The sequence below is a fragment of the Euprymna scolopes genome, chromosome 16 (genome assembly GCF_053919585.1).
Source record: "Euprymna scolopes isolate OS-2025 chromosome 16, ASM5391958v1, whole genome shotgun sequence".
NCBI lineage: Eukaryota > Metazoa > Mollusca > Cephalopoda > Sepiida > Sepiolidae > Euprymna > Euprymna scolopes.
Window position 1 is genome coordinate 113,524,412 of NC_136497.1, and position 25,326 is coordinate 113,549,737.

Consider the following 25,326-nt stretch of genomic DNA (forward strand, 5'->3'; position numbering starts at 1 on the left):
AAATAACATAGCATAAAATTAGAATTGTTTTTAAACTACCAAATTATTCTGATCTCATTAAGTATGGAGAAATGATTGGTGATATCATTGGAGCATAGTATGGGGCAGATGCTAGTGTGATTGTAAGGGTTAGAAGTGGATGGAGAAAGTTTGGAGAATTCTGCCATCACTAACCAACAAAGCAACCAAGGAGAGTGTCTATAAGGCAATTTGATCATGTATGGAAGTGAAAATTGATCAGTGAAGGTTGAGGACATACGTTGCATGAAGAGATATGATAGGAGAATGATATAATGAATGTGTAATGTGATTCTTAAATACAGACTTAGAAAGAGGGATAAATAAAGACCTGGTTAGAGAAAGGTTAGTTTGGAAGCCTACTTCTAAAAAAGTGTAAAACAGATGTTAAGCCAACAATGATGATGAAGTTGCTAAGAGCTCTGAATGCAGTTTCTAAATTTGGAGTGTTAGAATACTAGGAAAACTAGGCCATCCATGAACCATTGGGTCAGTATTTGTGATATATATTGTTTAATATATAATTTAAAAAAATTTTGACATTGGTTGATAATGTTTTTGCAAGGATTGCAAAGTTAAAGAATTTAACAAAAACAGAATACATTCTAACGTTATAATACAGGGTGGAGCAATAAAATTGTTGCCCTAGAAAAGATGACCTGATTCCATTTCTGTTTTATGAAAACCAGTTTTCTTTTGTTGTTGCACACCATCTACTAGTTGGCCAGTTATGTATAAATCCCAAGAGCGATAGGAGCCTTTTATCATGTCTCAAAGAAAGTGATACAATGTTAAGTGATGTACAACTCATGCTCTCTACTGTTATGACAACAGGACCATTGCCAGCATCCTCAAAATGCATTGGTGGATTGCCACAAATTACAGGGATGCGGCAAAGGTGATGAAAACAGTTTCCGGCTACAGTTATGGTCTTTGGTATTCGTTCAAGTGAGGGCCACATCATGCTCACTCACATCTTTGAAGTCGGCTTGAAAGTCAGCACCAAAGTGTACCTGGATGTGCTGAAGAGTGTGATGATCCCCTGGTGCAATCAGGTGGGCGCTGGCAGACCCTGGGTATGGCAATATGACACGGCACCGGCTCACAAGTCCAAAGAGATCCAGGCTTAACTTCAGAAAGAGTGCTACGACTTTATATCCTTCTCTCACTGGCTCTCCTCCTCCCCCGACCTGAACCCGCTGGACTACTTTGTTTGGGCATACGTTGAGAACAGAAATCATTTTGAAGAAAATAAACTAATTGTTTTTAAGTCGTTCAACATCTAATTGACTGCTGCATAATCTATTATTGTCTATGATTATCATTATTAATTATTCTTATTATCATACTCATCAATACGATGTTGCACATGATCACTAATTTCTATCCAAAAGTTGGATGTGCAGCAACTATCAACATAGACAAATGTGGTTTCATTTCTCTTACCTCTTGATAAGAAATGACAATGTAAAATTTAAAGAGAGAGGGCTAAAACAACAGTGAGACTAAAAGACAGAAATTTACCAAGACACGAGTCGCTCGATGAATTACAAATTACAGTCAATCAGAAGAATTAATATGCAATTCATTTTATTTAGATTACTGTTCTCATCTTGAATGTTATTTTCACAATGCAAGAATCCGTGGCATAATGGATAAGGTACTTGGTAAAATTCAATTGTAAGTTACACTCTTCTGGAAGTTATATATGGATAATACTAAAAATACAATTGCAAATTATTTAAGAATTGTACTTGGTCATGGTTGATGGCATTAGAGCATCCGGCTCGTGTAGATTGAATTCTGTTCAAAATTCTGTACAAATTCCAAAGTTTGACAAGATACACCTGAAGAAAACCAGAGTTTACATCGACTGAAACATTGCTAAAATAACAATCAAGATGAGAACAGTAGTCTGAATAATCCAAATAATCATTCCTTATCTAAAAAATTCAGAAAAATGATATGGTATAGTTTTTTAAAACATAACTACACATTCTGTGCTTTCAAGATATATAAGATATAAGCCTTTAGAAGAAAAAAAATGATTATCTTCTTCCAAATGATTTTTATTCACAATGAAATTAAGAGTTGTTTTCTTAAGATTTGATTTGGCAAACGTTTACCATTAATCTATTTTTTTTTAGGATTTTACAATTCATTGTTGTGTAGTTTCTATGAAATTTATTTTATGAGGCATTAAGATAAAGAGTGCTATCTTTTAAACATAGGGAAGGAGGACATGTTGGGAAGGGTGGGAAGAGATGCAATAAATAAAATCGATCCTCTTTATCAATAGTTCACACAACTCTAATCAAACACTTATTATTCTAAGTCTGTTAAAATGAGAGTTATTTATGGGATTCATTTTTAAAAGATGTTTTCTAATGTGCCAGGAGTTTATTTTCTTTATTAAGCACTATTAGACACTCCTTCTCTAGATATTAAGCACTAATAAATACCTTTCTCAAGAGATGAGAGTTTTGTTGGTTTCACTTACATACTTGAGGTTGAACCAAGTTTTTGTTTTTTTTCAAAATCCAAAACTATTTAGTAAAGTGTTATGATGACCAAACAGTTATATTAAAGGAAATGTAGTTGAAAAGTCATTCAGACTTTAATAAGAATAATTTTTATCAAGATTTGTACTATTAAGAGGGACTATTAGAGAAAAATATTATATAAACATAAATATTAAGAGGGACTATTAGAGAAAAATATTATATAAACATAAATATTAAGAGGGACTATTAGAGAAAAATATTATATAAACATAAATATTAAGAGGGACTATTAGAGAAAAATATTATATAAACATAAATATTAAGAGGGACTATTAGAGAAAAATATTATATAAACATAAATATTAAGAGGGACTATTAGAGAAAAATATTATATAAACATAAATATTAAGAGGGACTATTAGAGAAAAATATTATATAAACATAAATATTAAGAGGGACTATTAGAGAAAAATATTATATAAACATAAATATTAAGAGGGACTATTAGAGAAAAATATTATATAAACATTTAATGGCTACCATTTAATTAGAATAATAACTCTCTGAAATTTGCAAAGTTCAAAACCAACTTTGCAATCTAGTAGGAGATGCCCTTTTCTCTTACCTACAATCTCTTTCCCACAAAAGAGACATTGGAAGCCTATCTCAGTGCATAAATCTAAATGTGGATTCCATGAACAAATTTTCTTTCCTAGAACTACCCATCTGTTAAACACTGGTTGCTTTCCAGCTAACTTCAATATTGTTGTCTTCAAGTCCAATGTAAACAAGTCCTTGCAAATAATCTAATTATACCAAATTTCCACAAATGATTACTATGCTACTGTCCCAATGACTACAATAGACACATTAACCTTGATCCTGGAGTGGCCTCAGGCCCTTGATATGTAGCCCCTTTGTAAAAAAAAAAATAAAAATAAAAATAAAAAAATAACAAGAGAAATAGGAAATGTTCAGTTTGAGAATTATCTCATGCAAATATATGTCCATAGAAAAGAAAAAAAATGAAAGGAATTTCAACAAATGTTGCAACCTTGTAACATTTACGAAATGAAATAAACCTATGCATAAACACATTACATACATTTAATTTTAAACAGTGACCTTTTCTTAAAAGCATGAAGGTCACTGAAGAAGACAACAAAAAGAATAAAAAATAAATAAAATAAAAATAAAAAAAACGCTGTTTAAATCTTTTCAAATTTATTTTTTCTTCTTTACTGGATTCTGTGTTTTAATTTTAGGGTCAACAGGAACCAAATTCATGCATGTTCAGAAATTTTGAATGCAATTTACTTTTTTTTTCAATTGTTCTAAAAATAAATCTAACAGAACATTTTATTTAGAGCATAGTGACGTGAGAGAGAATGAAAGAAAGGAAGAGAGAATGGGAGGGAAGTGAGAAAGAAAGACAATGAGAGAGAGAGAGTGAGAAAAATAAGCAACACAAAAAGAGGAAAGGAAAATGAGAGAAAGAGAATATGAGAGTGAAAAAATAGAGAGAATACAAGAGACAGAAAAAAAAAGATACATATAGTGAAAGAGAGAAAAAGAAAGAGTAAAGAGAATAAGCGAGAAATTGTTTATAATTATCGTCTGTTAAGAAAATGCCATTTATTTATGAAATAAAAATATTGTAGCATTTATACTCATAATAAAAAGGAAATATAGCACAAAATTATATACAAAAGAAGAAAATATGAGAAAGTACTTTTAAACAAAAAAATGTCAGTTTTTTTTAATTATACTATTTTTTCAGCACCCTGAGCAATGGTAGATAGCCATACTAGACTAAAATAATTCCATGTTTAAATGTTTCTTATATGCAAATTATATATTCAGTATAACAGTACAATTTAGTAGATTTACATTTAACAAATAAAAAAAAAATAAAAAATTTTATAAATGAATCTGTTGCCAATAAAATAATGGAATAATATTGATTTAGTTTATGGTGTTTTTTTTTTGTTTTTTTTTTTATTTAACAAGAGAGTCAGCACTTATAAATGCCCAAGGCCACTCAAGACAAAGGATTAATGAATGTAAGGTGGTAGTTTAGTAATCGTTAATGGTGGTTTTTCCTTATTTTACAGCATATCAACAATCTTGGAATCATTTAAGATTAAGTGAACAAAAAGTCATTATTAACACATAGTTAGGATGAATTGCAGCTTCATGCTTTAACACAATCAGATTCTATTTTATTATCTTGTACAAATCCAATGTTCCTGATATCATTTACAGTTTCCATTTTTATTGAAAAGAGTTATTTCCCTTTAATAAGATAAAATTTTGGTTTTCAAACATAGTGATTTTAAACTACTATCTATACTGTCTAGATTGTTTTCCTCAGGACACATCATCTGTTATATAATGGCTCGCGTCAATTTACATTAGTTTTGCCATTTATTTTTGGACGAAATTTCCAACTAAATTTCTTTTAGACTAATAACATTCTCTTGTTCACTCTTCCGACCTAATCACAGACAAAGGAATGCCTTGGTTTCCAATCTCTTTCCAAAATAATCCTTTTGTTTTACCTTTATTATTCTTTTCTCAATTTATTTTTCCCTTTTCATATGTGGTTTGGAGGTGAGATGCCCTTGACCAGGTTTATAATCTGTGACCACCCTGCATCAGAACCTCTCATATTACAATACTAGTCTTAACACTAGTAGTACAAAATTACATAATTAAGCAGAATAGACCAAATAGAATTTAAACTCTGTCTAGATGATCCCATAGTCTGTGATAGTATTTATTTGACTAATAATAATTTTGTGCTGTTATCATTAATAGTGAAAGATTATATGATATCAATATTTAACTTTTTAATTATATATATATGAGAAAGAACATTAAAACTGTAAGTTGAACTTTACAATCAAAATTTATTGTTCGACTGAATACTGAATATATATATATATATATATATATATATATATATATATATTAAATTATAGTGATTCAATGAATTTCAAAAAACCCTTTTTGAAGTGAAATGTTTGAGTTTCATATCAAAGCTTTTTATTATTCTAAGCAAATAGGGTACATACCTTTATAAATATTTGCTAATATTTTCTCCTCTGAAGAGATGGTAGACATCGAAACCCTATAGGTTAAGGAGATAAAATTTCTAAAGTATTCTTTGTCTTGCTTAGAATAATAAAAATCTTTGATATGAAACTTCAACATTTCACTTCAAAAAAGGGTTTTTTGAAATTCATTGAATCTATAATTTAATTTATTTGCTCTATCTTGTATATCAAGCAATTTTTATTTAGATGGGATAATACTTACAGAATATTACTGCCAGTAATATTTTGTAAATCTTATAATCACAGGTTTCCATACCAGCTGATTGTTCAATAACTTTATTCTGAAGAGTGTATGTATATATATCTATAAAAGTGAACATGTCTGTGTGTGTGTGCACATTTCCCTACCCAACAATTGTCAATTTTTAGTCTACAGACTCGAAATTTGATATACAGGGTACTGATATTTGGGAAAATCGATGTGATCGGGTTTCGGCCAGAAATTTTGCTGTTAAGGGGTCAAAGTTCAATGATTTGATCTTTGAGAACTCTACCAAACTTCTCAGACAATTTTGGGTCTAAACACTTGAAATTTTAGATATAGGTTCCTTGGACATGGATCTAACTTAATAACTGGAGTTGAGCCCAAAACAATAAATATTAAGGGGTCATAATAAGGGTCAAAGTTTAAAAAAAAATTACCATTTTTTTTGTGTTTTTTTTTTTTTTGCTCAGCATACACCTCCAAACACCCAGGCAACGCCGGGCACTCATTGCTAGTATAATTATATATATATATATATATATATATATATATATATATATGTCTAGAAAATATCAAATTCACAAGCAGTCCCCAATCACATGTATATTCCAGTTAGGAGAGATGACAAAATTAGGTTTTTGAAATTCTTGCAGAGAGATGTTGACATTCTACACACAACACTTGGTATTTTCAAATGGTTACTGACCATACTCAACATTGCTTAACTTTGATGATCTAATGAGAACTGATGTATCAACATGATTATGCCATATATTTGACTTTTTAATACATTGGAATTATCAAGGTAATCCAAAGGATGTTTGATATGCCAATTCCATGAACAGCTACACAAAGACAGACAGCCAACCTCCATTTGTCAAATTTTTGTTAAATCACTTGAAATATGAACAAATATCAGTGAATCACAAAACACTTAACAAAACATTAAATTTAGTTCAATTTATTCACAAGTTCTGGTATTAAAAAAATTTTTTCAAGAGAAAATCTACAACCTCATCTAAATATCATAAATCAAAAAATAAAATACTCATAAGATTAGGTATGTAATTGATAAATTTAATAATACAAATTTTTTTTCAAACATACTCAAATTAAAAGCAGATAATCATGTCAAAACAAAATTAGATATTAACATTGTATTTGGTAGTCTATAAACCAAAGAAAAATGACTTTAATATTTATTAAATTAAAAAAATTTATTCATACAAATTGAAAATAAAAACAAAAAAGTGAGATGATATACTTAGTATCATCAAACAAGGCCATAAAATTAATAAAAAGACATGTTCAGCATCACCCTTTTTTTCTTGTTTTATTTGATATGGCACAAAAGAAATATTCTCAAAGTTACGGCTTGAAAAGAAAAAGAAAAAGAATACAGACATTTTATGCTCATGTAGTGACATCATAGACAGAATGAATCATATGAGATGACTTCAAAGGAAAAGTTAAGCAGGGTTACCCAACAAACATAGCAGCTTTAAGAGATGCACATGTGCATGTAAAGGAAAGAACATCTACTTACTTGCTATCTGTGTCTATTCCTTGAAGATCTCTTTTTTCAAAAGGGGCACACAAGAGTTGTAATTTTTCTGTCCTTTCAAACGAACGATCTAATCGCTTACCCTCCAAAACAAAAAACAAAGAGATAATTAGTTCACGTAGTCTTTCTTCTAAATCAATGATGCCGTCTGTGTCTGGGTAGAACACAACTTCAGCACCAGTGTTCTCTTTATGAACACTTTTCGAATGGGTTCGAGTTTTTGGATTGTTATTATCAGAATCTTTCTCTTTGACAATATTTTTGGTACCATTAGGAGATGAGGAAGAATTGTCCAACTGAAATTTATCACTGCCCGGAGAAGGACTTTTATCTGACGTCGGTGATGGATTCCCAGCATCCAGTGCTTGGCTAGAATCTTGCGAATTGCTTGTGCTTGGACTGTTATCTGTGTCCGATGAATAAATTTCCTCCAGTGGGGTTCCATCTCTATTCATTCCAAACAGAATAAGGCGAGAATTGAAGATTGTATTTGCATAATCCTCCTTGATCTAATGAAAAATAAAACAGAAAATTAGATTCCCTCAAAAATGTAAAATAAAAAAAAGTGAAAATTAATGTTTTTATTTTTATAAAAAAATAAATACACTTTTTGATTATTAATTTATGATGCTTTTGTTCATTTCCAAAGCATTAAAATTTCTGTTAGATTTGTGTACAACCCTACCCCCACCTCAATATATAAAAAGGAAGAATAAAACGAGAAATAGTTAGAAACTTAGTTTAGTACTTTTTTTTTTTTTTTTGATTTTATGAAAAGAAAGTACTTCTATGTGAAGTCTTATCAAACAAAATGCCAAAGCAAGATAATAAAAGTTCCAGAGGGCACATTTCCAAAATTGGATAAACTCCAGAAATGATGCTTGTGAAGCACCTAAACACAAACAATATTGCCCACAAATTGCAGGATGCTTATAAAGTCTGGACCTTTAGGATAATTGGATATTTTTCACTTAATTAAATGGGATAGAAAATTTAATATTTTAAACTAAGATTTTGGCTTTCACAGATGTGAAGTGGTCTTCTCATTCATTAGACTTAAGTCCTTTTTATTTCTTTTTTCTGGGGTATACTAAACAAGAAAGAGTACTAAAAAAAAAATTACAAATCTAATACACTTGGTTCAATGAAGAAGAGAAGAATGAGCTAAAATTGAAGGTAATGTGGATTTATTGCATTAATTTCATGCTTTTAAATGATGGAAATCATATTGGAGATGTTATTTAAAGAAAAATGTTTATCTATGCATCCAGATTTTTATGAAACTTTGCACAATTTTGCTTTTCAGTGGCTTGAGATGGTGGGTTAAGAATAGTATCTGTATCCAACCAGACTGGATTGAACTGAATCTAAATGAAATCACTGTGTCCTGCATCAAAGCAGCTCATCCATGCCAATCGGCAGCAGAGGTATGGAAGATTTCAGCCATTCTCAGTTCCAGCAAAAAACATGAAAAATGCTAGAAAACAGCCTTCAGCTTTATGTCTGGCTCCATTGTTCTAATCAAAGTCTTCAGTTGCGTTTCTTCCAGAGAATTCGATTAAAGCTACTAACTTGTAGATAGGAAATTGTGCTACAAATAAAACCATGATAATAATTAAGTGCGTATAAAGAATAAAAAACAAATTAGATGAAGTACTTACCTTCTTGTAACTCTCAAAGATTTCTTCAAATTCCTTCATGTTACGGCATTTACCAATGCAGATAAGTCCAAGAACTTTTCTGTGTGCCTGGAAATCGCCCCATTCATTGTTGTCAACTGGGTACGCTCGTTTGTACCGCAGCCAAATTGTACGCTGCTGGTTGGGGATCCGCACCATCGATATGCGACGTATCCGTTCCCAGAGGTATAGGAATGTTTTTGTCTTGAGCAATGTACCAACATGTTTCACAAGGATAAGCAGACATTGGTGATTCTCGGCTGTCTGCGAATAGTCTATGCAACTCATCCTAAGAGTCGAATGAAGATCATCTTAACATCTTCAGTACTGAAATGGAAGAAAAAAAAAAGAAAAAGAAGAATATCAGAATGATATAAAAACAAAACAAAGAAAAGAATTTGTACAAATGTTTTCAAATCTGTCATTTTAACAATCTACAAAACATACATGAGGAGGCATGAAAATATCCACATTTTGGATCAATAACAAATAATATATTGAGATAAAAATGGTTTATATTTCTTAAGAGAATATAAAAATAGTTTCATTTTAATGGATTTTAAGGATTATATCAGACAAAAAATGGTAGCTATTGTTGGCAATATATTGATACAAACATTTCCGAAAGAACTCCATTACTCTCTGTGACAACTCAGGCAGAATGGTTTAAAATCCTCAAGAGTTCAAGAACAATACTGGAAAATATTTTACGTATGCCTAAAAGAAAAATCCACAAGTGACCCTGGTGACCACCACATGTCTCACTCATACTTAAAAAGAACAAACATTCAAGAAACATTTCCCTCAACACTGCATAGTCATTGTAAAAAAGAAAAAATAATGAATATGAACAGGTTGTGGAAATTGATAAATAAACTAAAAACGATAGAAGCCAACCAATTGAGACCTGCCGCACCTTTGGTCTTGCTACCACAGCCGACTCGACAAATGGGAGCCTTTTATGCACCATCCTGCAGTACTCTTTCTTACTACTGGCAATTGTTTGAAAATATTGTATTCATCTTATAACTGTTAATTTATATAGAAAGAAACATGCAAACAGATATGGGAAAACCTGTTTCTGATACTCAAGATATTTTGCAGCAAAAAAGTGAACCAAACAAATAAAAATAAAAACACTACTTAATTAGTTAATGTGTTTAGTTTGATTGTTTGAAAAGTTCGATATCGTAATAATATGCCAAGTGTTTTGGTATATTCTGTACTTAAAACATTCGAAAAGGTGGGGGGGGGGAGCAGATGTTATAGATTAAAATTATAGAAGATAAAACATGGAAAAAGAAAAGCAGTGAATGTTAAAAAAAATATTAGTTTATCAGTTTTTTTAATTATTTATTTTATAAATAATTAAAAATCTTTCAATGTATGTTGAGGTGAAGAGTATTTTTGTGCTACATAGGTTTTTCTTGGGGTGGGGCTGTAATAAAAGTCTAAAAATTGGCAGAGCTTAAATATTAAAAAAATGTTAATTGTTAGGTAATTTTTTACATTGTTTCACATATAAAAAATTTAGAGAGGAAGGGGACCACGATTTAAAAATAAATGTAAAAAAAAAAGAAATTGAAAAAAAAATTGGACTTTTAACGATAGGAATCAAACCAGAAATCAACCTTATCAATGTTGCCACAATTCTTGTCTTAATAATAAACAGGTTTAAAAATATGATATATTTTAGTGATCAAAATCGCTTAGCAAAAAGGGAAAACTAAGTGGTAAAATGAAAAAAAAAATTACTCTAATTAGAATTCTTTCAGATTTTTTCTTAATGGTGTTCATTGGTCATAAAGAGGACATGCGACTACGAGAATGAACGGTCCTCCGACTGACTATGATGATAGTAATAACAAAAAACACACACACACAAAAAAATATATATATGAAATTATATAAAAATTGATTGAAAAGAAATGTTTGCTTTTTTCAGTACACAGACCAATATTTGCCAAAATATTTTTAAGTACTTTCTCTTATGGAAGATATTCTTGCCAACAGGGAAATGCTACTTTTTATTTCATATATAAGAACTCATGAAATAAAGCTAAATTTTAAATATTAAATCACGAGTGACACCATTTTATGGTTGCATTCACCAACAAATAGTACAATGTTTCTCTTTCCTAAAGTAGATTTTTATCATCCAATTAACTGACTATTCATTCTATATCATTTATGCTTACTATCAATTACAATTTGTTCTTGATAATATTACACAATTAAATAATCGGCATCATTTAGTCGATTCATAATAACGAGTTTGATCTTAACTTATTTTTTAAAACATCCCCTTCAACAGTTAGGCTATACTATGTTCGATTGCACACTAATACAGTTGGGCTAAGTTTAAACACACACACCCACTTCCTCTCCAGCTATGAGTACAATAGTTCTTATGTTCAACTAATCCTACTCAATTGTTGACAATAGCTATTGTGTTTCCGCATTGAATGACCCAAACAGACAAATCAAACTTTCAATAACACTAAACATCTTTTAAATGTATAATGTATTTAAAATAGTTTTTAAGCTTTCCATTTTCATACGAACAACATTGGGAGATAATTTCGTGCATGTGACCTTATTCCTATGTGGCTTACACACATTTTTAAAATTTAATATTAATTAAATGTTTATTTAAAAAAAACAAATTGAGTAGCATAAAAAATGTTTTTAATCCTACTTTAATAAAAACTAATTTTACTTCAAAATTAAATCCACAAGAATGTATTTCGGTTTCTAAATAAACAAGTCAGCTATTTAAACCTTTTGCTAATAGTTGACAATTTCGAAACATTGTAAACTAGCAGAAATAAGAAAATTAATAATTTAATGACCATACTATACATTCAAAATAAATGTAACTTTAAAAGCTTATATTTAAAAAACTAAAGTGCAAGTAAAGATTGCTGGACAACATCCCCATGCATATAATCGTTCAATAAACTGATTAAAAAAACTAAATGAGTTCAACACTATTGCCTTTATTATTAATAGCAGGTGAATGCTACACGATTTTCATCTCAATCAATCTAATAAATAAATAAATAAATAAATAATCAATTAGAAATTGCCAGAAGCTGAACTTCTATGATTATACTTTGAATTTGAAATCGAGCTCTTTTCATCGAAAAATGTGAAGTGGAGAGCCCTCCACCCATTTTTTAATTTGAAACACAGAAAAAAAATAACATAGACACCTTCCAATCTAAAAAATATTGACATGGACACCTTCAATATAAAAAATATTGACATGGACACCTTCAATCTAAACAAATTTGAAACAGACGTCTTTAATCTAAAAAAAAAAAAAAAAAAAAAAAAAAAAAAAAATTGAAGCAGACGTCTTCCATCTAAAAAAAATTTGAATTATACTTTTTATATCTAAATATCAAAAGTGAGCTGTTTTTTGCTTTGAAGTCAAGCCTTTTCTTTTTTAAATTTGAAACTAAAAAATGTCTTAAAAATAATAAAAGCAGAAATAGACTTGCTTCTTCAGCTCATAAAAAGCATTAACATTAAAGTAAGATAAAATGTAAACGTTTTAATCCTATAAATAAAATGTGATTTCTGATTATGTGATTATTGGTGCCAGATTTATGTCTGATGCTATTTGTAAGACTGCTAGTTCACTGATTGAATGGTCGTCTGCCAATATCACTCAACTTCACATTACAAACGTAAATTAGAATACAACAATGAAAACAGTCGGTAATGCGCCCCCCCCCTCTCCGACATAATTTGATTTGTGACAAAAGATGTGCACAAAGTCAGACTATGCATAAAAAATGAAGAAATGATTAGTTATTGAACACAGAAAAGAACAGATATATTGATAGCAAAGAATCAATGGAAAATAAAAATACATTCAATTTAATGGTTTTCTCATTTGCTGCACATAAATTTCTTTCATAATAGATCATCATCATCATCATCATCTCCTGCATGATAAGATTTCTTTTTATTATTTTTTCATCATCATCTGTTATGAGTGATAATAAAATAAAATTCCGAGACAACTTCACATGTGTGATAACTTTGATGATTACACATTTAATTATTTTTCAATCAAATATTTATTGAAATAAAAATAAAATAAGGAAAAACTGAACGTCTTTTTTTTTAAAATCAAATGTTTAAACAATTATGAAACTAAATCTACCATGTATTTTCGTTTCTTTGTAAGTAAGTCAGATTTTTTACACCCCCTCCCCTCACACACACCGTTTTTTGGATAGTTGAACAAAAAAATTTAATTACTTCAATAATCTTCAAAACTTGAATTTTGGAGCATTTAAAATGTTGAATAGAAAATTATTTCCGGTTTTAAAACTTCTTTCTAGCAAATCTTTACTAAAAGTTTAGAAGCATTATATATATAACATTATAACATATTTATAAATATATTATATATCTTTAACATTATATATTATATTTTATAACATATCTATAAATATACCAGCTGTACCCGGCCATGTGTTGCTGTGGTTCAGTTTGTATAAATGAACACAAAACAAAAAAGGCAAAATGTATGTTTCTTATGTTTATGTTCTCAATATTTGTGGATACACAATATTTTGAAATGTTCCTTTTCTGTGCAGATGTAGAGATTATCCAACTGTAGAACAAGCAACATATGTCCATGTGAGAAGCAATCAGGGTGTAGATGTAAGTTACACAAATGTAAAAATTGTCTCTTAGCCTTGTTAATGTTTGTTGCAAACATCAAACAAATTGTGAAGTGCAATATCTTAAATTAAAATGGTATCTTCGTTGAAATCATCCAATGCATGTTCACTGCCCGTTATGCCTGAGGTTGACAGAGGGTTTAATTTTACTATAGACGTGCATGTGAGTATGCACTGGAAAATCTCGTAAATTAACGAATTTAGCCAATTTTTTTTTATATGAAAGTATAGTGTTTTATCAAAAATAAATCGATGGAAAAATTGAAAAGAAAACTGAAAACCAACAAAGTGGGAAACCAATGATAATTAAGAAAGAAAAAAATGTAAAAATGTTGTAGGATAAGTTTTACAAAAGGGAAATAGTTTGGCAAACTTATTATTTATTTAAATAAATATCCTTATTTTTGCACATTTTTGGAGAAAAAAATATTGCTTTCAAATATAATTAATAAGAACATTCATAAACATTTTGGTGCTTCTTCATTATTATAGCAAAATTTGGAAATCAAAATACTGATTTTTAAGTGAAACCAATAGAATCTACTGAATTACCATGTCGCAATGATGAAAATATCCAAAACTTATGAAAAATGATAAGGTAAAAATTAATTCTTTAAGAAAATAGTTTTTGAAGAAATTAGAAATTTTAGCTATTTTCCTTGTTTGTCATGCAACAAAACAATCATAGCCAAAATCATTTTTCCGTTAACTAATTGTGACATGACAATTGGGTAGATCACATTGCTTATTGTTGAAATTGACAAAAATCTAAGTAGCTATCATGATTTTTTTTAATCAAAAATTAACTCTTTGGCTGTCAGATTTCGCTACAATAATGAAGAAGCACCCTTTTTATCGGCCAACCTGTACAATGAACATCCCGCATATATATATATTTTTTTTGTATCCTTGCAGAATATAGCCCAGATCCTCTGGGTTCTCCATCTATTATGATTCGGGCTCGACTGGGAGTCACCGGATTAAGCCAAGCAAAGTAACAAATGCAGACGAATTTCAAAACAAACAAACAAACTGGAAAAAAATAAAATACAATAAATAAAAAATAACAAAAACCTACCATATATATATATATATATATATATATATATAAATTTATTTTCCTAAAGAAAAGTGGCATTTAGTATAGTTTTATTTATTTTTATTATTTTTGTTTGCAATTTTTTTATCAAAAAAAGTTTTGTTTTTTTTTTACCGTAAATTCTTTGGTGAAAGTACATTTTTTTTTCAAGAAAACTTACGTTTTTGTTTGTTTGTTTTTTTTTAAGAAATTAGAAGTAATTTTTTTTTTGTAAACAGAAGTTGTTTTTTTTTTCTTAAAAAAAAAATGAATGAAGAAAATGTACAAATTATTTTTTGTCAACAGATGTTAAGAAAATAAACAGAAAAAATACCCCCCCCCCATCACCCAAAAAATAATTAAAAATTACATTTTTATACAAAAAATAAATATCGATTTAGAATTTCAACATTTGAACAATGCTCATCTTAATCCGGTGATTGCCGATTGAGCCCAGGCCATAATTAACGGAAAATCCCGAGGATCCAGGTTAAATTTTGCAAGAGTACCATTTGTTTTAATTTTGTCTTTTTTTTCAATTTTTTGAGCGGATTATTAGCATTTGCAAGTGCATAAATTAAATCAAAATGCAAAAAATTCAATATTTCAAGATCTTGTAGGGGTGCTCAATTTCTAATACAAAGTTTTAGTAAATTAATGTCCTTCATTGGAACACAAAACCGAATTATTGCCCATTTGGGAGAGTTTGTTTTTGTTATTTTTAATATTTTCAGCAGATTATTATTGATTAGACACTCATCCACTAGATTCTGCATAAAATTTCTTAAAATGCCAAAAAATTCAATATTTAAAAGATTTTTAAGGGTCACCCAGTTTCTAATACAAGTAAATAAAAGCAGAAGTTTGTGGTGGTTTCACGATGAAACTTGTTATAATTTAATGTCTTAATGTTATTTTTGAAGTGAAAATAATATTTCCGTTTGGATATAAAATCTAAAACTCATTTCACTCTAAATAATTTAGGTGACTGAAATAGGAATTAACCACAATTAGTAAAATTGTCCTTAAACAATGACAAACAATTAAACACTCTTCAATAAATCGGTTTCGTGTATCCGTCGAGTGGTTCCAAAATATAGGGGATAGATTTACTTTATTTGAAACTGAGCACCCCCTAAAAGTCATTAAATTTAGTTTTTTTATTTCTTTCAGTAGATTTAAAAAATTGAAAATGACGAAAAAACATAAGGGGTGTGTGCATTGTACAGGTAACCTTTTTTATTAATTAAATTTTTAACGATTTTTATGTCAAATATTTTTAATACTCACTTTTATAAACATATTTATTTTCAAAAATTATTATATACGATACATTTATAAAACTAAATGAATATAATAAAAAATGGTTTATGGATATTCTACAGTCATTATTTGTAGAAAATGTGTCTGTATCCTAACAGCCTAAACAAATGTTGTAAAAGTTAAATGCTTTATCGATGTCACGTGACTGGTGAATCAAAAAAAATATTTAATATTTCTGAAAGAATAAAATGGCGGACAAAACATGCATGGATTAATGTTTTATAAATGTTAACATTTAGGGGATGTATATATATATAATTCGTATTTTTCCTTGTTTGTTCACAATTTGATTAATATATATAAAAGATCCATTATTAATCTTTCATTTATTTCTATATATAGTATGGTTCTTTCAAAATATACGATTAATAGATCATCTCATTTGCATATTATATTAAGGAAAATCGATTTTATTAAATAGCTGTATATTAGTTTAAGTTTCTAGCCAGAGAGTTGTTTTAAGTATTCTATTTAAGATTGCTATTTCATCAACTTTAAGTAACAATTATATTGATAATATATTCAATTTAGTTTATTTGGAATTTTTTTTTTTTTTTTTTACATAGGCATAACCACTTATCAAGACCCAGAGACCACGCGAGGATAAGGATTAAGAGTGTACAATAGTCAATTGGACAATATAGTAATCGTTAGTAATGGAAATTCGGTAAATTTGTTAACTTAAGTGGAACGGCTCATCAGAAACTTGTTTACGTTGGACTTGAAGACAACCATATTGTAGTCAGCTGGAAACCAGGAAAACGGAAGACAATTCCACAGACGTGCAGTTCTAAGAAAAAAAAGCTTTGTTCATGGAATCTACGTGTAAGTTTAGGCACAGATAAAGAGTGCGGGAATTATTGATAGTGTTTTCGGCTAGAGGAGTGTTTCTTGTGAAAGTTTGGCGAGGAGGGACCATAGATTGAAGTTCAGTTGAACACTTTCCATGAAAATAACGATAAAGCAGAGACAAACTCGCAACATCTCTTCTGTGAGATAGAGGTCGCAGGGAAGAGAAAAGGACATCTCCTATGAGGCTACGAAGTCTATTTTGAACTCTATCAAGGCAGGACAAGTCCTTTCTAGCAGCTCTAGCCCAGATGTGGCAACAGTACCCCATCCTTGGACGTACCTGGCTCTTCAGCAGTGAGATATCTACTGGATCAATAGAAGGGCCCCACCATTTTTCCAGCGGCCTTGGCAACAGATTTGATGTACGTGTTCTATTTAAGATCAGGGGTAAAGGTCAAGCCCAGAAGCTTGTCAAAACTTGAGGCCTCCCCAAGACGAGAGCAATTCATTTCAATTGATGCCAGATGGGGATCAGAACGTTGATGATGTAAAGATAGAAGTTTGGTTTTAGATGTATTAAAAGTAACAAGCCACTCCTTTCCCCATTGTACCATGTGCTCAAAATCAGAGGAGAGAGAATCAGAGAGAACTTGGTCATTTACGGTCTTAGATGTGCTACCATAAAAATGTCTACGAATGATGTAAGGATGTGATTTGGAAGATCATTAATGTAGATCAGGATTGGACCCATGAGGGACTCCAGCATTAATACTGTGAGCTTCTGATTTTTGTTCATCAACTACTACTCTAATGAACTTATCAGAGAGAAATGATTTAATAATTGAAAATACATTTCCAGCTATACCATAGCTGGAGATCTTGTGAAGTAAACCTGTATGCCATACCCTATCAAAGACCTTTGATATGTCAAGAGCAATTGCCAAAGAAAGGTTGCCCCACTCTGCTGAAATATCTGGTGAAGAGGGTATCACATACTTCTTTTCAGGGGTGATTACATTTATATGTTTTTATCCGTTCTTTTATTTTGGAAATTGTTGCGGGAGTATCAACATTACCCACGATGAAAATGATTAATATCCTTAGTATAGCAGGTTTGTACCAAACGGAACTTCATGTCAACCCGGGCATCGCCGAGTACCCATGGCCATGATAGTATATATATATATATAAAGCTTTTGTTCATTTTCAATTAAAGAAAATGTTTATAAACCAATCATTATGAATTTTCGAATATATATTCTCACCAACCCAGCGAGTAACATGAGCGCATTATTTTTGGGTTAAACCAGTTAAGCGGTGTTGCCACCTAAACTTCCACTCGCCCTAAGAATCTTTTAACATAAGTTTTATAAAAAAAAAAAAATAATAAAGAAAAGAATTGCTCTAGGTCAAATTTGTAGTTATATTAGGTAATACATTTTTAAAAAGATTGGTGTGTTAATAAGTGAGCTTGGTAAAATCCTAAATTGTTGAACTTATAACTGAAATATGGATTTTAGGCAACAGGGTGGTTAATAATGTGGCACATTATTATTGTTATTATTATTATTATTATTATTTTCTTTTTTGTAAACTGTATTTAGTGGGGTGTCACTGAATCCATACATTTAAAGAAAGAAAAAAAACAAAAAAAAAACATTAACATTTAAAACTAATGCTATATTTATTGTTTATACCCATTCTACGATGGTTATTTTACTAGTATCTATATGAAGTTAGGCATGATTATATATTTATATGTTTGTCTGTCCAGGATTCACTAAACTAATTTAACCGACGATTGGGGATTTCTGAGCAGTTTATTACAGTTCATTGATTCTTCAGAATTGTTCATATATATATATATATATATATATATATATATATATATATATATATATATTCCGGAGCTAAGTTATTCAAATTGGCCAAAATCCAACTTCTAGTATCTCAATGTACAACATCACTTTAGAATATATCTATATAATATTCTGCTTGTTCCTTCCTTGGTTAGTCTTGTACGTTACATTTTGAGAAAGGCCAAATATAATTTTTGAAGATTAAATGGCTTCAAATAAGATCAAAATTGTGAAATTTGGCTTTTAAAAAGACCAATCTGACAACCCTGGACAAGAATATGAGAGTTAACTTCTTTTTATGTATCCTCGTTTATGAATATTATTATATTAATATACTAGCCTGGGTGTTTGGAAGTGTGTTAAAAAAAAAAAAAAAAAGTGGTAGTAGGAAGCAGGCTCGAACCCGTACCATGAAGGAGGAAAAGAATGTGAAAAAAAAAAAAAAAGAATGACGTCTTTGCTATTGCGCCCATCGCTAAGCCAGAAGCGACGTAAGTTTGAATTAAGGCTAGTCAATCGGAAAAAGGGAGGATGATTTTCGAAAATATCGGCAAAAAAAAAAGCAACCCCTCCCTAAAGGTTTATCTGGAAAGATGTTAAGCCTCTAATGTAAAACATCTGCCACATAATTTTGCTCGATTTTGGAATTTATATTTGAACAACAGTTTTTCAAAAGTGTATTTTTGTTTAACATGGATCATGGGAACTGAAGACTATTGCTGTATGCCTTATTCTGTTGATGGCATAAAACTCTTTCTCCTCAAGAAACAGCAACCATCTGTTTCATGAATATTCATCATTTAGAATTACAAAATATTAGATGAAACAATAAAACCAATTATCAAAATGATTGAATTTAGCACTAATTAGCTTGACAATATATGATAAAGTTAATATATCTATATAATAAACTTGTCGGACAACGTATCACATGTCTGTTTTAGGAGAGTTGAAAGTGGACACTGGGTTTACTTTTGGTTTCTCTTATTTTGTTCTTTAGTCCTCATATAAGTTATATTTCTGACAAAGGAGGAAGAATTGCTGTTTTCTGGATCGGAATCTATTAATCTAACAGTATTGACTAGTTTTTGATCTTAAAGTAATATATTTTATATCAAGTGATTTCATGCTTTGTCTAAACTGATTTAAAAAATAATGTTTAAATGTAACATCTCTATATATAATAAAATATGAAAGAAAAAACATTATAACCTGGCATATACAGACGCCACATATAAATTCAATATCATTTGTTTTCGCTTACTATCGTATCTTCCACTTTTTGTTCCGTCAAGATTCACTATCCCAAACAGAAACATTTACGTGGTAGCACAATACTTCCTCCTTCATTGTTCTGTCCTCCTCCTACACCAGTTTACATAGTCACCAAATATTTCATAGAATTTAGTTATTACATATGCCCGTTATTATTTCATTTACAATCAACTTATGTGTACTTGTATGTAAATAATGATATCCCTCTTCACAAGTTCCGGACAATCTGATTGGCTATTCGCATATGCTTAACAGAATATTAGTTTATCGGATCTGAGTAGTTTCAAACACTTAAACAATTGGCATGCCTATGTACTCTGCCACATAAAAAACAATCAGTTTGCCTCAACAAACATTACACATTTTCAGTTCTTTTGTTTTGTTTTTTTTTGCACACAAAACAGCACCTGTGCCTAAGTTCATTTATACACATTTACTCTGAAAGTATTTTAGCCATTGTGTTTCTTACTTCGTCAAACGAAAACGTACTGAACACAAAAGACACTTTTTCAACATGTTAGTTGTTTTGGGTACGTTTCCTTTAACAGTCTCACTGCATGCACCTGTGAGTTGTTTTTTTTTCAACTTACGTAATATGGTTTAAATAATGTAGCCGTACACTTTCTTGATATCAGCACGGTAACTTCTCTGCATACGTAATGGCAGATTTACTTGGAGGGGGGGGGCGTTATTCGTTTGCTTTATATGAAGAGTTGTAACTACTTTAACACTTAAAATACCATTAAAACAATGCATTCTTTTTTTTTTTTTTTTTTTCTGTTTTCGCTTTCTTAAGCTAAAACACAGAAGACTGACAAAACAACCTTCTCACCACAGGTTAAGAATGATCTTCAAAACAATAATATTATTATTTCAAACACTGCAACTTTCAGGCATAACTAACAACAGTTTTTTGGAGAGAGGGGAGGGGGAGATGCTTCAATTAATTTATACTTCACTAAATAATTACTTTCATACACATATTAATTAACACATTAAAAAACTGCTTTGAATTATAGGTTTACGGTATCTTTTTATTATTTACACATTTTTTTTTTTGGGGGGGGTGCTTCCATTCATTTACCCAATACATTAAGATTTGTTAATAATTACATTATATATATATATATATATATATATATATATATATATATATATATATATATAAATTCAATTCAATTAACTTTCTTGAAATTATATACTTGGATTTTACCGTCACTGGATTATTTATCTTCCACCAGACTATCCATTCATGTGTAATCACCTTTTTCTTCACCATATTCCCTCTGCTTCACTTTTTTTGTTTTCAAGTAAGATCTTTGACTTATTTGTTGTTTCATTAAATACTTTTGCATGCAAAATCGGATCCCACATTTTGCTAATTCCTACCCTCTGATGAGAAGGAAAGTATTTCTTCAAAACACTGCGGATTAAGGACTATCCACTTATGTAGTGTTTCCTTTACAGATTAAATATGTTTTTAACTCATTTCAAAGTGTTTTTTAACATGTTTTATTAACTGTTTGCTCGTATATATATATATATATATATATATATATATATATATATATAGTGTGTCAGGTCATGTCATATGCTACTGGTACCATGTAACCCAGTACTACCTGCCTCATGGTCGGGTCACCGGCAACTAAACTGGTTCCCCTACCAAACGTTTGGTGAGGAGGGTGGCTAGTCTCCCTGAAGGATTAAAAACAAGACTCTCCAAAGGGCGAATGAACCCTTTTTCGGGGTCAACGGCCAACTAGCACCGTGTGTGTTTGTGTGTATTTATGTGTGTGTTGGGGTGGAGAGGGCTCCCGTAAGCCATGGTGAAGACAACCTCTCTAGGAGAAGCAAATCTCTGATTTAAAAAAAACATAAAGCGGGAGACCAGTACCCGCATTAAGCTGGTCTGCAGTTTAATTTGTTGCTGGCTATCTTGCTGTTGCTTGTTGCTGGATCTCAACATTTTGAACCGAGAGAGACTTAGCTGTTATACAAAGCTAAGACTCTGTAACATCATCTGTGTATAGATACTCCCTCAGGCATTTGTCTATTAAAATGGTCCTGTGGCGATGAAAGTCATTTTTGGGCTCATAGACTTTTAAGTGTCTGAGGAAGTGGCATTCGTCTGACAAGAGGTTGCAATCATCATATATACAGCGTGACCCCCAAAAAACGGGCCCAACTCTAATTAGGCCCCGTTTCTCAGTGTTTTGTCTGAATGAAATGAAACTTTGGTCATAACTAGTTTATTATATTCAAAACATCACATCAAAACACTACAGCCTTTTTTTCTCCGTTGATTGTAAAATGCTCAGAAAAACAATTGAATGTCCTGATTTTTTGGAGGGTCACCCTGTGTGTGTATATATATATATATATATATATATTATATATATATATACACACACACACACACACACACACACACATATAAACACATACATATAGATAAACACGTATACACAGACATATATATACACATATACACACACACACGTATATTTTTTTATTTATATTAATTGAAAGACAATAATAAATCCATGCTTTGAATTCCGGTTCTATGGTATCTTTTCTTTTTATTTACATTTTGGGATGAGGGGGAAGCTTAATTAATTTTTCCAATCATTTAGATTTGTTAATAATTACTTTGATATATACATTTTAAATACTACAGAAACAATAACTTTAAATTTGATGTTTAAAGTATCTCCAGTTTGTTAGATTGTTAGGTGAAAGTACGGAATAGGTGCAAAATATCCTACACTACCCATGTTATAAATGGGTTTCAAAATAATGTTATTATTTCCGGACGGTAACTTCTCTACATAAATAGCAAAAGTTTTTTTGGGGAAGGGGGTGCTCTGATTAATTTATACATCAGTAGATAATTACTTTTGTATATACATTAATTCATACAATAACAAATGCGATGCTTCAAATTAAAGTTTAAAGGTATTTTTTTATTATTATTACGTGCAAGTACAGAATAGTTACAAAACATCCTCTCCTCCTGGGGTTAGGACTGGATTTCAAAATAATAGTGTTATATGTTCAGCACGGTACCTTTTCTGCATAAGTACCGAAAGGTTTTTCTTTCTTTTTTGTGGGGTGGCTACATGGCTATCTTTTTATTACTCCATGTATTAGATCAGCTGTTTAATCACAGAACTTAGTAGCAAAGTTGACTCAGACATGTGCAACCTCAATGGCTAATGTAGAGAGCTCCTAACATGACCTGGTAGTACATGTGATCAATCAACAACTGGTTAATGAAATTCCAGCTGAAGAATAAACTTTCACTTCTACTCTCGATGATGACCATGCCGTGCAATGCCCTACAGAATTTTAAAATTCATTAGAATTACCGAGTATGCCACCACACAAATTATAGCTGGAAGCTGAATGCCCAATTGTTACACCAGAATCTTGATGCTCCCTGATTATGCAATGGAACAAGATTATGTGTTAAACGCATGTTACCCCATGCGATAGAAGCCGTCATTCTATTTCAGTACTTAATTTATATTTTTATCTCCTGATTGTTTTATTCAATGATAGCGTTTTCTCGGCATAAATGTTTATTATATCTTAAGGATAGCATACTCAACCATTTTATATTTCTTTCAGACCCCCCCCCTCAATTTCTGTTTTTTTTTTTTTCATTTTATGTTGAATTTACTTATAACGGCACTAGTTGAATTTCAGAAGACCCCCCCCCCTCGCTGTTCTCTTATATCGCAATTTCTTAAACGTCACTCGCAAAAATTCAGAAAGCGATCACGTTTTTGTTTACACGGTTAATTAAAAAAATAAAATAAATTAAAAAGTCTTTTGGGACGCTGATATTAAAGCTAAAAGTCTTTTCAAATCAGTTTGCACTCTGGAGACGAATGCGTGTTCGAGATAAGTGAATTTTAATTTTTATGTTTAATTTCTAATATTAATAACTACATTCTATTTCAGTACTTAATTTATATTTTTATCTCCTGATTGTTTTATTTAATGATAGCGTTTTCTCGCCATAAATGTTTATTATATCTACCATGTTGATTGCATGAACAGATTAGGAAATTGTATTTATTGTTAATTCGTGAGAGGTGAATCTATCACCATACGTTCCCTTTAAAAAACACGCCAGTTTGACTTTTATTAAGTACAATACTTAATAGATTATTTTATTTTATTTTTTTTTAAAGGAGAGTAGAGAACGTTTTGTAGAAGCGTTGTCGGCAGCTCCCGTTACTCTCGCTTCTCTTTATTTGTCACTCAGTCCTCATTTTTTTAATGAGTGATTTTTCTGACAAAGGGAGAAGAAAAAGCTGTATTCTAGGTTGGCAGTATTTTGCATGAACAGTCGACAGAGATGGCGGGAATTTTCTGTTCTATGTCTATCCTTGTAGCCATGTCACTAGTAAGGGTGCTGGAGGTAAACGTTTTATCTGGGCTAACGTTATCCGCCTGATAGTCAGGGACCCGAACCTTGGATTAACCACTAAGGAGGCTGTCCTATCAGCAGGCACAAAGTACTAGGGCTGCTGTATTGCCATTTGGTGAATGGATTCTGGACCATGCAGTAGTTTCTGGTTGGGCCTTTCGATGCCATACTAGAGGGTTATTGTTACGGCTTTACCTTATGTGCTCAAAAAAAAAAAAAAAAAAAAAATTCTTCATAACTTTTCTCTCTTTGTTTCCCCTCTCTGTCCTGCTCTAAGCAAGTCTGACGACCTAGTCCACAAACTCCAAAATTCCATCATGACAAGTTTCAATAAAAAATACACAATTAAACCTGGATCTGAAACTTCCAACGTAGACCCCCGCTACCATGTCTCCTTCTCCAACATCAGGGGTCTACGTTCTAAACTTCCAGAGGTTTAAGCCCAATTACAGGAGACTAAACCAGACCTTTTATTTTTAAGCGAAACTGGAATTGGACAGACTATTTCCCCAAATGAGTTTGTAATTAAAGGATACTCTAACCTAATTTCCAAATCTGACCCCAAGATCGCCATGGGCATGGAATATGTGCCTATATAAAAGATGGCTTTCCATGTGGTAGGGACATCTCCAAAGAAGATCCTAACTTACCCTATATGTGCTTCCGAGTAGCACTAGCTCACACTACGGCATTTATATTTACTCTCTATCGCCCCCATAACAGCAGAGTTACTAATTTCTCCATTGCTTATGACCTCACTCATATT

General features: G+C 30.9%; 1 protein-coding gene across 2 annotated transcripts in view; it reads right to left on the minus strand.

Annotated features, from left to right (window-relative positions):
- The window catches only part of LOC145296059 (trafficking protein particle complex subunit 9-like), a 165,830-nt gene that overhangs the window by 95,332 nt on the left and 45,172 nt on the right, over window positions 1-25,326 (minus strand). The window contains exons 1-3 of one of the 2 annotated variants that reach the window (XM_080142127.1): window positions 9,707-9,962; window positions 9,072-9,416; window positions 7,393-7,919 (exon numbers count right to left, since the gene is read on the minus strand). In XM_080142127.1, the coding sequence (XP_079998253.1) occupies window positions 7,393-7,919; window positions 9,072-9,377 (833 nt within the window). In that variant the 5' untranslated portion in view covers window positions 9,378-9,416; window positions 9,707-9,962. Of the gene's footprint in view, window positions 1-7,392; window positions 7,920-9,071; window positions 9,417-9,706; window positions 9,963-25,326 lie in introns of those variants that run through there. The other variant, XM_080142126.1, reaches the window with a different exon arrangement.